The sequence below is a fragment of the Haliotis rubra genome, unplaced genomic scaffold (genome assembly GCF_003918875.1).
Source record: "Haliotis rubra isolate DU_JTF1 unplaced genomic scaffold, ASM391887v1 Scf703, whole genome shotgun sequence".
NCBI lineage: Eukaryota > Metazoa > Mollusca > Gastropoda > Lepetellida > Haliotidae > Haliotis > Haliotis rubra.
In genome coordinates, this window is record NW_025767417.1 from 26,865 (window position 1) to 41,999 (window position 15,135).

At 40.3% G+C, this 15,135-nt stretch overlaps 1 protein-coding gene across 1 annotated transcript; it reads right to left on the reverse strand.

Annotated features, from left to right (window-relative positions):
* Positions 1–1,618: 1,618 nt before the first annotated feature.
* Positions 1,619–6,470, reverse strand: LOC124258939 (C-type lectin domain family 4 member E-like). The gene is made up of 4 exons (XM_046692998.1): positions 6,372–6,470; positions 5,965–6,262; positions 3,172–3,354; positions 1,619–3,063 (listed from the first exon to the last, which is right to left on the reverse strand). Exons 2-4 carry the CDS (start codon positions 6,200–6,202, stop codon positions 2,864–2,866), a joined length of 621 nt encoding a protein of 206 aa, XP_046548954.1. The 5' UTR covers positions 6,203–6,262; positions 6,372–6,470; the 3' UTR covers positions 1,619–2,863.
* Between the last annotated feature and the right edge of the window lie 8,665 nt (positions 6,471–15,135).

Consider the following 15,135-nt stretch of genomic DNA (forward strand, 5'->3'; position numbering starts at 1 on the left):
CAAACTTCAGTTCAAAACTACGAAATAAACGTCACATTGATGCTTTAAAAACCTCTAATACAGGTAAACCCTCCGGTGGAATTATTTTGTTGATAAACAAATCCTCACAATCATATGTGAAATCGTGTAGAACTACAGACAATGCTATATTTATATCATTAGACAAATCAGTATTCAATCTAGATAAAGATGTTTTATTATCTGTTGGATCACCCAGTTGGATCACCATGGTAATACTGTAAATCAGTTTCATGTGGATTGTCATCACTTTTTAAATCATTAGTGTCCTTATTGAGTGAGTTCAGTGACCCCTATGTTATTATTGGACTGACTGACTGACTGAGTTTGGTTTTACGCCGCTTTTAGCAATATTCCAGCAACATCACGGCGGGGGAACACCAGAAATGGGCTTCACACATTGTACCCATGTGGGGATTCGAACCCAGGTCTTCGGTGTGACGAGCCAACGCTTTAACCACTAGGCTACCCCACCGCCCCTGTTATTATTGGAGGTGACTTTAACGCGAGAACAGGCGAAGAACTAGATAGTGTCGACAACAGCATATCTAAAGCACTGGGGGATGAAGACTACAGTGTTCTGTTTGATACAGTGTCAATAACACGTCTCTCCTGTGATAAAACTCTTAATCAAACCGGTCGTAAATTATGAATGGTCGATGTGGACTCGACGCTGGCTTGGGTGACTTCACGTTCATAAGCCATTGTGGTAGAAGTGTTATTGACTACGTTATTGCTTCTCCCGCTATCTTCAATGTCTGTCAACATTTCAACATCTTCTCTCGATCCAGACCGCCCGTGGTGTTGTCGTTAGAGCGTCCGCCCGGAGAGCGGAAGGTCGCGGGTTCGATCCCCGACCGCGTCATACCAAAAGACGTTAAAATATGGTACTTATTGGTCCCTGCCAGACGCTCTGCATTTATGGGTACAACAAAGACTGGTCGGCTCGGAGTCAGTATAATGTGTCTGAGTGGGGTATTCATGCTTCACTGCGGCATGGTATCTCAGTGGGCTAGCACTATAAAACCAGCTTCAGTCTGGGCTAGTACACGCAGCCGCACATACACACGCATGCACGTCGTCATATGAGCGAAATATTCTCAAGCACGACGTAAAACCCAATTTCACCTCACCTCACTTACACTGTGGTATCTTTAATTCAGAACAATAACCCTGATATCATCAAGTCTGTTTCTATATACTTATATCATGTCAGATATATATTAACTCAAAGAAATTGGGTAAACGATCTTGCATAAGGAAATAAATCATCAAAAAGTTACAAAGCCTTTTATGACATGTTCCCACATTGGAACATTGGCATGAAAGGGGTTAAGAAGTGAAAATAGTGCGATACTTCATATGGGAACACAAAGATCCGTATGGACAGTACCCGTCTAATCGTAACCCCAGTTGGTAATGCTTTATGTATGTATGCATTGATGTATGCATATATGCACGTATGCATGTATGTATGTAAGTGAGTCAGTGTGCGTGCGTGCGATCGTGCGTGCCTGCGATCGTGCGTGCACAGCTTAAACGTTAACCAGAAATCAGTCCGTAAGAGGACTGTATGTGGAACAAACCAACAACAAAGAAATATGCTGTCATTAACAATTGTATTCTAAAAATGACAGTTTTCACAAATCAGTACAATTCAATACAAAGGTATCACTATGGTAGTACACAACTATGACAGCACAAAATCAGAGGTAACATAATACAAGAGCACTGATTATGGCAATAAAGACAAAGACGGTAATATTCTCCTGTCAGAAATAATAACCCACCTGCAACTAGGGCTTGTGGGGATATGATCATCGCATGTAATGCTGGTCTTGTGGCGAATTGAGATGAGCCAGCTAGCCTTTTATGCACCAGAACACAATGCTGGAAATTTCTTTACCACTAAGGAAGGCGATTCTGGAATAATCTTTCCAGATCATTCTGTAATATTCTCAGGGTCACTGAAGATGCTTTTGGTTGTAGCATTCATCTAAATAACACACAAGTCTAAATATAACCACATCCATGCTACTTACTGATTCTACAGGCACAATGTGTAACGTTTCTTCATAACATTATGGATGATCAACTTCTTTCTTGTACAAAAGCGGCGTTTCGGTATAGGATGCATATACCTTTTCAAGCATGCCTATTGCAAGTTATTCCTTTTGCTCACAACTTCCAGAATGCCTCTCAAACAGTTCTTCTTCATAACAGCGTATGTGACGTACGGTGACCCTATCACTGAACAAATACACAATACACAATACCAAAAGTTAGATTATGGAAATTGTTTATTGGTTTCTATTTTATGACCATTTTGTGCGATATGCGTAAGTAGCATGCTTAGAAGCTGTGTCATCTGTGACAACAGAGTCGATTTATGGTATACAACTTATATATTCTCACAAATCGCCATAGATACCCAATACCTACATCAAGTTGATGCTCAGCAAGTGCTGACTTGGTAGTACGGCTGTCATTACATTTGTCTATCTTAGGCAACAAAATCAACAAACGATAGCTCTCTACAGAAACAGGGACTTACGATCTTTTTTCCCTATGTACTTCAAGTTGTGCTATAAACTGTTGAATATGCCAGCATCTCGTTTGCCCAGAAAGTGCTATAACTTATTATTGTTAGATGCTAGCCATGGAAAAACAAACTGGGTATCAAAACTTAAGTTATTACTTTACAATATGGGATTTGGATATATATGGGAAAGACAGTATATCAGTAGCTTAAGACGTTTTAGAAATAACGGTATCGTTGGTGGTACTGGTATATTTAATGGCCGATCACCCCATGTCTGTTAATGGTAATCTACTCATTGGCATTTCACAGACATATGCCATGGGTGACTGCATTCCCGCAGTGCCAGCTGTTGGAGAGGTTCAAGTCATAGAAGGTGAGACATCTACTGGTTGGGCGATTCTCTTCCGGTTCCCCGGGGCTCCAAAATGTGGGCTCAGCAATTGATGAGTTGTCTCCCCATGTCCAGGATGATCCCAGTAAATGTCCGCTCGTCCAAAACTGACCTGCGTTAGAAATGTGCTGATGAATATCTACTCTGTCTTCATTATTGACAAAAATAATTTAACTCATGTTTCACACAATTGCTGGTTTGATTGTTCGACGTGACTTACCGATATCTGCAGCAATGTCGTACATGAACTGGTTCCGTTCAGCGCTGTTGATGATGACAAGGTAGCTGCCAACTGCTGAGCATGAGGTCTTGGCGTCGCTCCATACTTTAGGGTCGATGTGCTTCTTGTAACACATTTTCAGTCTCCGGTTGTACAAGTAGCCTGACTTGATCGGGCAAGCAGCTGTAACAAATAACAACAGCTGACAAGACTAATGTTGAACACCAACAAGACTCGGATGTTGAACACGAACGTGTAGTAGCAAAACACTCACGTTATTTAATTCAGAGGTCAACACAGGACACTCGCGCGACGTAAATACAAAATAAAGCCGGAATACAAATGTGTCGTACATACGAGTAGGCGCAGACCGCTGACATGACGTCAATACGACATAAAGCCAGAACACTAATGTGTCGTACATTCGAGTAGGCGCAGACCGCTGACATGACGTAAATACGACATAACGCCGGAATACAAATTAGTCGTACATACGAGTAGGCGCAGACCGCTGACATGACGTAAGTACGACATAAAGCCGGAATACAAATGTGTCGTACATACGAGTAGGCGCAGACCACTGACGTGACGTAAGTACGACATAAAGCCGGAATACTTATGTGTCGTACATACCAGTAGGCGCAGACCACTGACGTGACGTAAATACGGCATAAAGGCAGACAGCTAATATGACGGAAATACGAGGTAACCACAGACCACTGACGTAACGTAAATACGGCATGAACGCAGAACACTAATATGACGAACACACGAGGTAGGCTCAGATCATTTACGTACTGTCAACGCGTGGTATATGGTCGACTGGGGAATTAGCTCATGTTTAAGTGAGTGAGTGAGTGAGTTTAGTTTTACGTCGCTTTTAGCAATATTCCAGCAATATCACGGCAGGGGACACCAGAAATGGGCTTAACACATTGTACCCATGTGGGGAATCGAACCCGGGTCTTCGGCGTGACGAGCTAACGCTTTAACCACTAGGCTACCCCATCGCCCCCTCATGTTTAAGATGAAGGTGTATTACAATACGTTCACAAGACGAAGGAATACGTTGAGCTCAAACTTCTTTAGTTACATGACAAACAAATACACAAGACATAGATGAGGTGAGCGGAGTATCTGCTCAACCCCAGGGCGTTTCCTACAAGCGGCATTATCCTGCTCTTGGTCGTCCCAACACAGACAGTCGGAATACCGGACTCCAACTCTGTTTTTTCTTCCATGGACATGTGAGCATATATATACAGTTCTTGACAACAATGGACAGGCGACGACTCAACAATGGACAGACAGAAAAACAATAGCACTTCCTTGACCAGTTGATGTGATGGCAGACACGGCCAAGGGGGATGACCAATAAAGGTTATTTTTGTCATACACATATAACAGTAATTAATTGCCTGACAAGTCCATGTACAATGCGGAAGTGATAAGGATTACATAGAATACAGATCAGCATCATATAAATAATTACACTAAAGTCTCACATGTCTTGACGACATAGTTTTTTACTTTTTAAATATTTGGACAATGGCTGTCCTGAATTAGTCCCTATAAACAGTACCGTAAGTACTAGGTAGGCACAGACCACTGACGTGACGTAAATACGAGGTCAACAAAGAACACTATATTCCTAAACTATACTGAACCTCAAAAGAAACGCCACCTTACAAAGTCAAATGCAAAATTAAGTTCTTACCAGGTGGTGTTTCTATTATGATTGTACCGTTTTGTTTTTCAATCCAAATTGACAGTGTGTTTTCTGATGAAAAAGCATATCGGCCAAACGCACCTAAAAGGTTCCGTATGACATTCGTGAAAATTATAATGCACGTGCATAATATCGTGACTCTCCTGAAATAACTCATGTTTCCACACAATCGCCATGCCACGACTTTCGAGAGTTCAGTGGAACCAAGCCTTGGGACGATTGCAAGCTGGCTAGACAATGGAGAACTGTGGGTGTTTTTTAACGAAAGCCGGTATTGTGTTTCCACACCCGATTGCAGAGTGAGAGTATGGCGAAGATGTGGGGAACGGTTGTCCAATGAGTGTATTGTTGAAAGGAACTCGTGGGGTGGTCATGCTGTAGGTTGCAATCGTTCTGAACTACAGAGTTGACCCCATGGTCTTCCAGAATCTCCGTCCAGGACGAGGAAATGACGTGACAGCTGCTCGCTATGTTGACCAAGTCATAAGACCCCACGTTGTACCACATTTTGGACGTTACAGAAATCACATCTTCCTGAAAGACAACGCTCGTGCCCACGCTGCCAGGGTAACCTCGGACTTCCTAAGACAACATGGCATCCAAAACCTACAATGACCTGCACTCAGTCCGGATTTAACATTTTCGGGACGAGATTCAAAGTAGACTAAATGACCTCCAACTAAGGCCGACAGCTGCGGCTGGACTCGATATCAGGCATTTCCCAGAGTATGGACCCAAGTCAACCGGACAATTCATTCCATCATCGATGCCCATGGAGGCCACACACAATACTGACTTTGAAGTATCCTAATGATTCCATTTTTGGTAACTTTGTTTGTGTGAACTCTAAATGTGATTCCCGAATATCTGTTAGCCATTCTCAAGTCTGAACTCAATCCTCCGTTTTGAGTGTTAATTAAAGCGAATTAAAGTATGTGCTTTAAGAAACTTCTATCGGTGTGGCGTTCCTGTTGCGGTTTAGTATATAAAAGAGTTCAAAACTTTCCCTTGTGGTTTTACTTTCACGGTGAAAACCCGTAACAATGAAACATAAGTCATCTTACCTTTGCCCAATACGAGATGCTCTACTGGTTCGGACGTGACAACCAGTTGTGTCTGATTGAAGCCTTCCATGAGGTTACAAGACTTGGTGTCCTTGTTGTAGAACATGGTGGTACAGTATGCACTGATGAAACACAGAGAGACACAGTCTGCCCGGGACATGGCAGGAGACCCTGGAGGTAGGGACGGGGGCACCTGTCCAGTAGATAACATGGATACGGCCATTTCAGAACAGTTCATGTTGTTGATGAAGGCTTGTTTTCAGGGAGAAAATTGCGTTCTTGCAAAGCTGAGAAGATCCTGGAAAACAAAGGGACATTACTTCAGTTACACAATCGAGACAACGTACAAAGATGCCAGTCATGACATATCATGTGATAGTGACGTATAACATAACATAGCAAAATACCTTTACACTTGCTATTTTATACCTGCATTTACCCAACGCCGTGCCTCTAAGATCCACCTGTATAGAATGAGCAGCTACCCGTGTAAACCTTGGATAAATTGATTATCTCAACCACACACAGAGAAATGGGTGCAACACCACTATCGAACGCATAACGAAGACTTGTTACTAGGCACATTTATTGGCACTTATAAATAATTGAAAACAGTTCACATTGCTCTTACACAACTGGGTTTTCAGAAGGAGGTCTCAGGACTTGTCCCAACCTGCCTACAGGTTGTACGCCCAAGAGAATAAAAACTAGCTGGTATCTAGGAAATCCAGCCACGGCTTTTTGGCGCTATGATCAATCACTTTAACCACTAGTTTGTACTTCTGATTATGTATGTGTAAATGACCTTGAATCTGGAGAGGAAAGCATGCTGATGAGTGGTGAAAGCGGGATTCGAACCTAGGATCATAAGCTTCTCGAGTGCACAAGGGAAGCACCTTCGACGACAGGGCCACCCATGCCCCCAAATGATATTTTCCCATGACAATATTTTGTTGTTTGGTTAAAAGGTCTTTCTGGGATATATGTTGTTAACATCAAGTGTGAGACGAATCAATGGATTGTTGATTAATTCTGTTGATGAAATATGTTTCCCTTTCATTGAACATGTTTATGCACCATGTCTATACGCATGTCTTTCCTTTCAACATGTCATCGATTGTATTGATTAATGTATTGTGATAGTTGCTTTAAAGTAATAGACGCACAGAAAGTAGATTTTTTCAGGAGATCAGATCATTCTGTAAAAACAGTCATCGATTTACACTTGAAGGATGGAATAGCTAGATAAACACGTTTCTTGATACGTTTCCTCACACGGCAGCAGTAGGGCATTTTAAGTACAGCACACATGTAATTGAATAACTATTCTATACACAGCCTCAACACAAACCGTTCCAAATGGATTCTTTCTGCCATAGTTACATCCTAATTGCAAAAAATGCACCGTGCATGTGGCAGCAGAATTGTCATTTAAACTGATTAATGCTTGATTCTGTAAAATATTCAGAAGATTATGTAGGTTTTGGAATATCAACGCTGATAGTTTTAGTGAGTGAGTGAGTTTAGTTTTACGCCGCACTCAGCAATATTCCAACTATATGGCGGCGGTCTGTAAATAATAGTTTTAACATTTTCACTACATATTTTCAGGACGTTTAACAAGCATAGTGAATACATATATTGTGAATGCTTACAACTGTCTGTGAACAGTGTCGTTTATTTCTATATTATCATGAGCTAAAGGCGCAGTTTGTACCAAGGTTTCAGATATAGTTTGTTAATGGTTGGGCTGTTAACAATAGCCAACCATCGTGTCATCAAGTCATTTCAAAAATACTTTCGCATGGCAACAAAGAAATGCAACACTATGTGATAAAATATGTTAAAAGCCTATCCGATTTTAGGTCAAAACTTACCATACGTACCATTTTAAATCTGCATTTAGTCAGGGCATAATAAAACGAAATCCACAGAGGGGGCTGCTTTAGTTAGTGGTTAATCACAGTGTGGGCGGGTCTTCTGAGTGGTTCATCACAGAGTTGTCAGGTCTTCTGAGTCGTGATCACAGAGTTGTCGGGTCTCCAGATTAGTTGATCACAGAGTGGGCGGATCTTCAGTTGCTTTACGGTCCTGGGCCCCGTTCCTCAAAGCGATCGTAGCGCTTAAGTTGATCGTAACTCCCATTCTTTTAACATAGACCTACGACTGTCGTAGCGCTACGATCGCCTTGAGGAACGGGGCCCTGAACGATGCCGGTGATTCATATACTTTGCCACATTGTTAATGTATAAATAAACGGTTTGTGAAATCATTGAAGTTGGACTGTACAATAATGTACAAGAATTCCTTTCAATATTGTTTTGCTGTATGGAATATATCATTAACGTTTCCTACCCAGTGTACAGAGGTGAAAGCAGCATGCAAGCAGAAGTGAACCGTTCAGTTCATACGGCAAACCAAATTGGGTATGTAAGAATATTTATCACTAATTAGAATGGACTACTACCTCGTTGCTACTAAATATATACTGTCTATAATCTATCCATACTGACAGGTTTTGAACCGCCTCCGTGGTGTAGTGGTTAGAGCGTCCGCCCAGAGCGGAAGGTCGCGGGTCTGATCCCCGACCGCGTCATACCAAAGACATTAAAATATGGTACTTGTTGGTCCCTGCCTGGCGCTCGGCATTAATGGGTACAACAAGGACTGGTCGGCTCGGAGTCAGTATAATGTGTCTGAGCGGGGTATTCATGCTTCACTGCGGCGTGGTATCTCAGTGGGCTAGCACTATAAAACCAGCATAAGTCTGGGCTAGTACAAGCAGCCGCACACATACATACACACGCATGCACGTCGTCATATGAGCAGGAAATATTCTCAAGCACGACGATAAACCCAATTTCACCTCACCTACTGACAGGTTTTCACTTCATTAGCTGTGTGTGTCTTCAGCATTGGTTACAGCATGGGACTATTACAGAGAAGTGGTCAGAAGTATTGCATCTATATTAATTAGGCTATATTTACCATGTTTCCTCTCTGAAACGATCTCAGACAATACTCATAGTGAGTAGACAGATTTTGCAAATCGTAATAATATCAGCATTGTAATAGTGTTGGAGATAGTAAACTGAGATAAAAAAATTGAGATGAATTGGGATGGTTTACACGAGGGGCGTTCGAAAAGCAGTCAGCCTGAACATATTTGCGATGTCCAATGTTTGAAAAGCTTCCATTTTATTTTGAAGAAATAATTAGCAAATAATGGGTTACCTCCCAAAACCCCTACATCCCATAGCAGCCCGTACAGCTTATAATGGATAAAGTCTTTGTTTAGCTTTTCGTCTTTCCCTACACAGCCTGTTTAGTATAGAATTTCTTCTTCTTTTATCTGTTATATTGTATGAGGTTTTCACTGTCTCAGTTGTGTGTATTGGGAATCTTTCAACTGGATTATCTTCTAAGACCGACCTTTCTGAGATGATCGTGGAATGGTATTTTCAAAAGGCTGGAATGAATAATCTTGCCAGTGGTTCTATTGTTCTACTGTACATGTGGAATAAAGAGTAGTGGTAATGACACGCGGTTCATGGAGAACGTTATAGGTTTACTTTGAATTTGTAAGACCTTTTGTGTGGGCACTTCTCGTCTTCGGTAGTGGAATGGAATCGACAGGATTGCCAGTCGAGCATAGAAAATGTACATAATTGAAGAAATGGATTCTTTAAAAGTACTTTGAATAATTTAAACTGTAAGACCTACTTGTCAGTCACCCAGTCACTGTCTTTCTGCCATTCAAGCTAACAGGAAACTTGAATTCTAAGATCCTAGTCAAAAGATCCAAGTCATTGCGAATTTCAAATTACGTCATTTAGTATGAGAGATTTAAGCCTGTCTATTAAAACACAAGGCTAATCTTTAATTCGGCGTCTGAGAGAAGGTAATAGGCATCCTCGCGATGTATAATCCCAATGGGTTGTTTTCTCGTGGATTAATGCCATATTACGCATTCAAATTTCTGGTGTCCTCCCACTTCGACTAAATTTAACACATTAGGTACGGAAAATCTTTTTAAGCAATGTTGGTATGTTACGCCTGGATGATAACTAAGGAGTAGGTGAAGTGGGAATGGGAGAATCCACACTTAGTGATCAGAGGGGTGTTCAAAGAATGACAAAATGCAAGTGACCTTTTTATATATTTAATACTTTATACACATCATTAACACATGTCCCACTCAATCACAATAATAGATGAGTTATGCAACACAGTTTCAGTCATTAACACATGTCATACTCATGTCATACATTCAGTAACATTCACTCCCAATCACCAAGAAGAGGGCAAATAGTTTATCTTTTGCACGTCCAAATCGGTACTTCCTCTTCCTCTTTGGCTGACGTTGATGACCTTGTTGCTGGGCAAGTCTCACTCCTGTCCTAGACTGCTCCTTCTATATCAGTTTCACAAACGCATAAATGTTGGGATGGCAGGATGTCAAGGAAGTTTAGCTTGGAGTGCCAGCCTTCAAGGTTGTTATTTGTTCTGTGGCCGTCGTTGGCAAAGTGGTTCCATTCAAGCTTATCCCACAGGCCCTCATCTAACCAGATCAAAGTTATATAGTCTATAAACTTCGTACACGTCACATCCATGGGTGCTTCGGCAATAGCGTCTGTCCAAACATTGTCTACTACTTGATCGAGGGGTGCAAGTGGGAGGGTCTTTGCTCTAAGGGCCAGTTGCCTGAAGTCGGCATCCTCCTTGTAGCGTGATGTTAGTCCAAGAGTCTGAATCTTCCTCCATAATGCTTGGGCGTAGTGGAAGTAGCAGCCACAGATTTCCACTCTATCGAAGACAGCATGGGCAGCATTTGCGACGGCTTTCTCAAAGTCAATCTGCAGAATCTGTGGCTGGAGATGCAGATGAAGTCGCTCTGTCTCAGCCCTCAACAACTGGAATGCTGTGGTGTATGTTGCCTGGGACTTGTTGGGGAGTAGCATGTATACAGGAGGATACATGAACCCTTGTACTTCGGCGTGGATGGTGTACGTCTGCAGGAACAGTTTGTTGTTCTAAGAATTAATGGAGTGCTTGGAGAAGGGACACCCCACTTGGGAACTTAGCCTGTTCCAGTGAGACTCCACGGTTCAGTGATTATAGATATTAGGAGTTCTGATATGTCTGCTCATTAGGCGATGTCGGAAAAATTTAGCAGGAAATTTAGGCGAAGCGGGTATGCACCAAATTTCTTTGTGTCTTCACAGAAAGTTTAATTCATAAGAATGAAAATTAAATAAAACAACAAACGAGAAAACTCGCAATTTAAAAATAAATAAACAAAATGAAATAACAAATCTTCTCCATGGACAACATGCACACACGATTAATGGCTTCTTCGTGAATTCTTCAATTCTTATATTTACGCCTTTGCAAATGTTTCCTCCTTAAAACGCCATCTGAATTGAAGATGTTCCATGAAGTCACACACAGTGTTGGGGTTCACGTTGTGAGTGAGTGAGTGAGCGACTGACTGAGTTTGGTTTTACGCCGCTTTTAGCAATAGTCCAGCTAGATCACGGCGGGGGGGACACCAGAAATGGGCTTCACACATTGTACCAATGTGGGATTCGAACCAGGTCTTCAGCGTGACGAGCCAACGCTTTAACCACTAGGCTACCCCAACGCCCCAGTAATGATAGACAAATAATGAGCAGAATACATGATAGATGAATAATGAGCAGATTACATGATAGATAAATATTCAGCAGATTACATGAGAGATAAATAATGAGCAGAATACATGATAGATAAATAATGAGCAGATTAAAATGATGGATAAATAATGAGCAGATTACATGATGGATAAATAATGAGCAGATTACATGATAGATGAATTTACATGATAGATAAATAATGAGCAGATTATATGATAGATGAACAATGAGCAGATTACATGATAGAAAAAGAATGAGCAGATTACATGATAGATAAATAATCAGCAGATGACATGATAGATTAATTTACATGGTAGATGACTAATCAGCAGATTACATGATAAACAAATAATGTGCAGATTACATGATAGATGAATAATGAGCAGATTATATGCTAGATAAGTAATATGCAGACTACATGATAGATGAATAATTAGCAGATTACATGATAGATAAATAATGAGTAGATTACGTGATAGATGAATTACATGCTAGATAAATAATGAGCAGATTACATGCTAGATAAATAATGAGCAGATTATATGATAGATAAATAATGAGCAGATTACATGATAGATGAATTTACATGATAGATAAATAATATGCAGACTACATGATAGATGAATAATTAGCAGATTACATGATAGATAAATAATGAGTAGATTACATGATAGATGAATTACATGCTAGATAAATAATGAGCAGATTACATGCTAGATAAATAATGAGCAGATTACATGCTAGATAAATAATGAGCAGATTACATGATAGATGAATTTCCATGATAGATGAATAATGAGCAGATTATATGATAGATAAATAATGAGCAGAGTACATGATAGATAAATAATGAGCAGAATACATGATAGATAAATAATGAGCAGATTAAATGATAGATAAGTAATGAACAAATTACATGATAGATAAATAATAAGCAGATGAGTTGATACATAGATAATGAGCAGAATACATGACATATAAATAATGAGCACATTACATGATAGATAAATAATGTGCAGATTACATGATAGATAAATAATGAGCAGATTACATGATAGATAAATAATGAGCAGATTACATGATAGATAAATAATGTGCGAGATTGCATGATAGATGAATAATGAGCAGATTACATGATAGATAAATAATTAGCTTGAATTACATGATAGATAAATAATGAGCAGATTACATGATAGATGAATTTACATGATAGATGAATAATGAGCAGATTTTACATGATAGATAAATAATGAACAAATTACATAATAGATAAATAATAAGCAGATGAGTTGATACATAGATAATGAGCAGAATACATGACACATAAATAATGAGCAGATTACATGATAGATAAATAAATGCAGATTACATGATAGATAAATAATGAGCAGATTACATGATAGATAAATAATGAGCAGATTACATGATAGATAAATAATGTGCAGATTACATGATAGATGAATAATGAGCAGAATACATGATAGATGAATAATTAGCAGATTACATGATAGATGAATAATGTGCAGATTACATGATAGATGAATAATGAGCAGATTACATGATAGATGAATAATGTGCAGATTACATGATAGATAAATAATGAGCAGATTACATGATAGATGAATAATGAGCAGATTACATGTTAGATAAATAATCAGGAGATTACATGAAAGATCAATAATAAGCAGATTACATGTTAGATAAATGTTGAAATCGAAATAGCAGAGGCAAGATCCTAAAGAATATAGATCAAAACCGTTTTAGTAATGCTGCATCTAACTGGCCACAGAAACATGAAATGTCAACGAAAGGATTACCAGTCTGGATTACCTACAGAAACGGATTAAACTTGGCTTTTGGGCGAAAAAGCTGATACATTCTTGCTGAAATGGATTATTGTAATTCGTTATGACACCAGGTGTTCAAAGTATTTGAAGTTCACTTAGGTTTCAACTGACAGTATATTCTGTGTATGGGTCATTCGTACTTCGGAGCACCTTCAGAATTCAGCACCACAACTTCTGGTGAAAACGGTCTCTGTCTTAGGGCGCGTGTCACTAAGACAGGAAACCAGTTTTGTGAGAATCCGTATGACACTTATAAGCGAAAACCTACATAACAATGAAACATAATTCATCCTACATTTGGCCCAATACGAGATGCTCTACAGGTGGGGACGTGGCAACCAGTTGTGTCTGATTGAAGCCTTCCATGAGGTTACAAGACTTGGTGCCCTTGTTGTAGAACATGGTGGTACAGTATGCACTGAGGAAACACAGAGAGACACAGTCTGCCCGGGACATGGCAGGAGACCCTGGATGCAGGGATGGGGGCACCTGTCCAGTAGATAGCGGGGATACAGTCATGTCAGAACAGGCCATGTTGTTTACTGGTTATGCTTTCTGGGGGTTGGTATCTGGGAAGGTCTCAATGACCTCAACGTGGAGAGGCAAACATGAAAGCGCATGCTCATCAAGTCAGTAATAGAATTTAGAATGCTGACCAAACCACGAAACACCAAACAGAAACCTGTTCTTTATTCAAAGTCAGTGGATGGTTTTAATATCCCAGAAGTTCTTACTATCTTCCTTATTACACCTTGTGGGTCAATGAGAACCATCCGTCGCTGAAGACCAATTCTAACCCGGATCTTCACGGCACTCCACCACTATTCCAGCTATATGGCGGCTGTCTGTAAATAATCGTGTCTGGACCAGACAATCCAGTGATCAACAACATGAACATAGATCTACGCAACTGGGATACGATGACATGTGGTCAACTAACCAATTTAGCGAGCCTGACCACCCGATCACGTTAGTCGCCTCTTACGACAAGCATGGGTTACTGAAGATCAATTCTAACCCGGATCTTCACGGGTAAGCTTACATGTATGTAGATAGCAAACCTGTAAACGTATGGATAAAACATTAACCATGAGTTATAGATTTGTTCACAGATTCTTAATAAAGAAAACACGTTCAATCAACTCTGGCAATAAGAGTTAATTTTCAGAAGAAAGCTTGTTGTCAGTCATTAACTCACGTGTAACAATTTCATAACAATTGTAAAATGCTTCCACGGCTTTGCATTTTGTCAAAAGTGGAGCACAAAGGGTTTATAATCAATAAATCAGTCTTTGCAAAACGTTCTGCATTAGTTTCAGTTAGAGTAATCAGATTCACCCATACATTGTTTCTGCTGCACGACTGTGGACAGTTTTAAGAGGTGAAGACAGCTTATTAAGACAACTGTAGGTCCAACAGACTTTAGTAGACATGCCAAAATGACTGACAACCGGACGGTTTAACTTCATCGCTTGAAACATTTGGCCTCGTGATGTGATCGAAGCCAGCTATAATGCAAAGCTCTGACAAATAGGAATGTTATTAATGCATTTACGTGTATCTTTACCTGTATCAACCGCCTCCGTGGTGTAGTGGTTAGAGCGTCCGCCCGGAGAGCGGAAGGTCGCGAGTTCGATCCCCGACCGCGT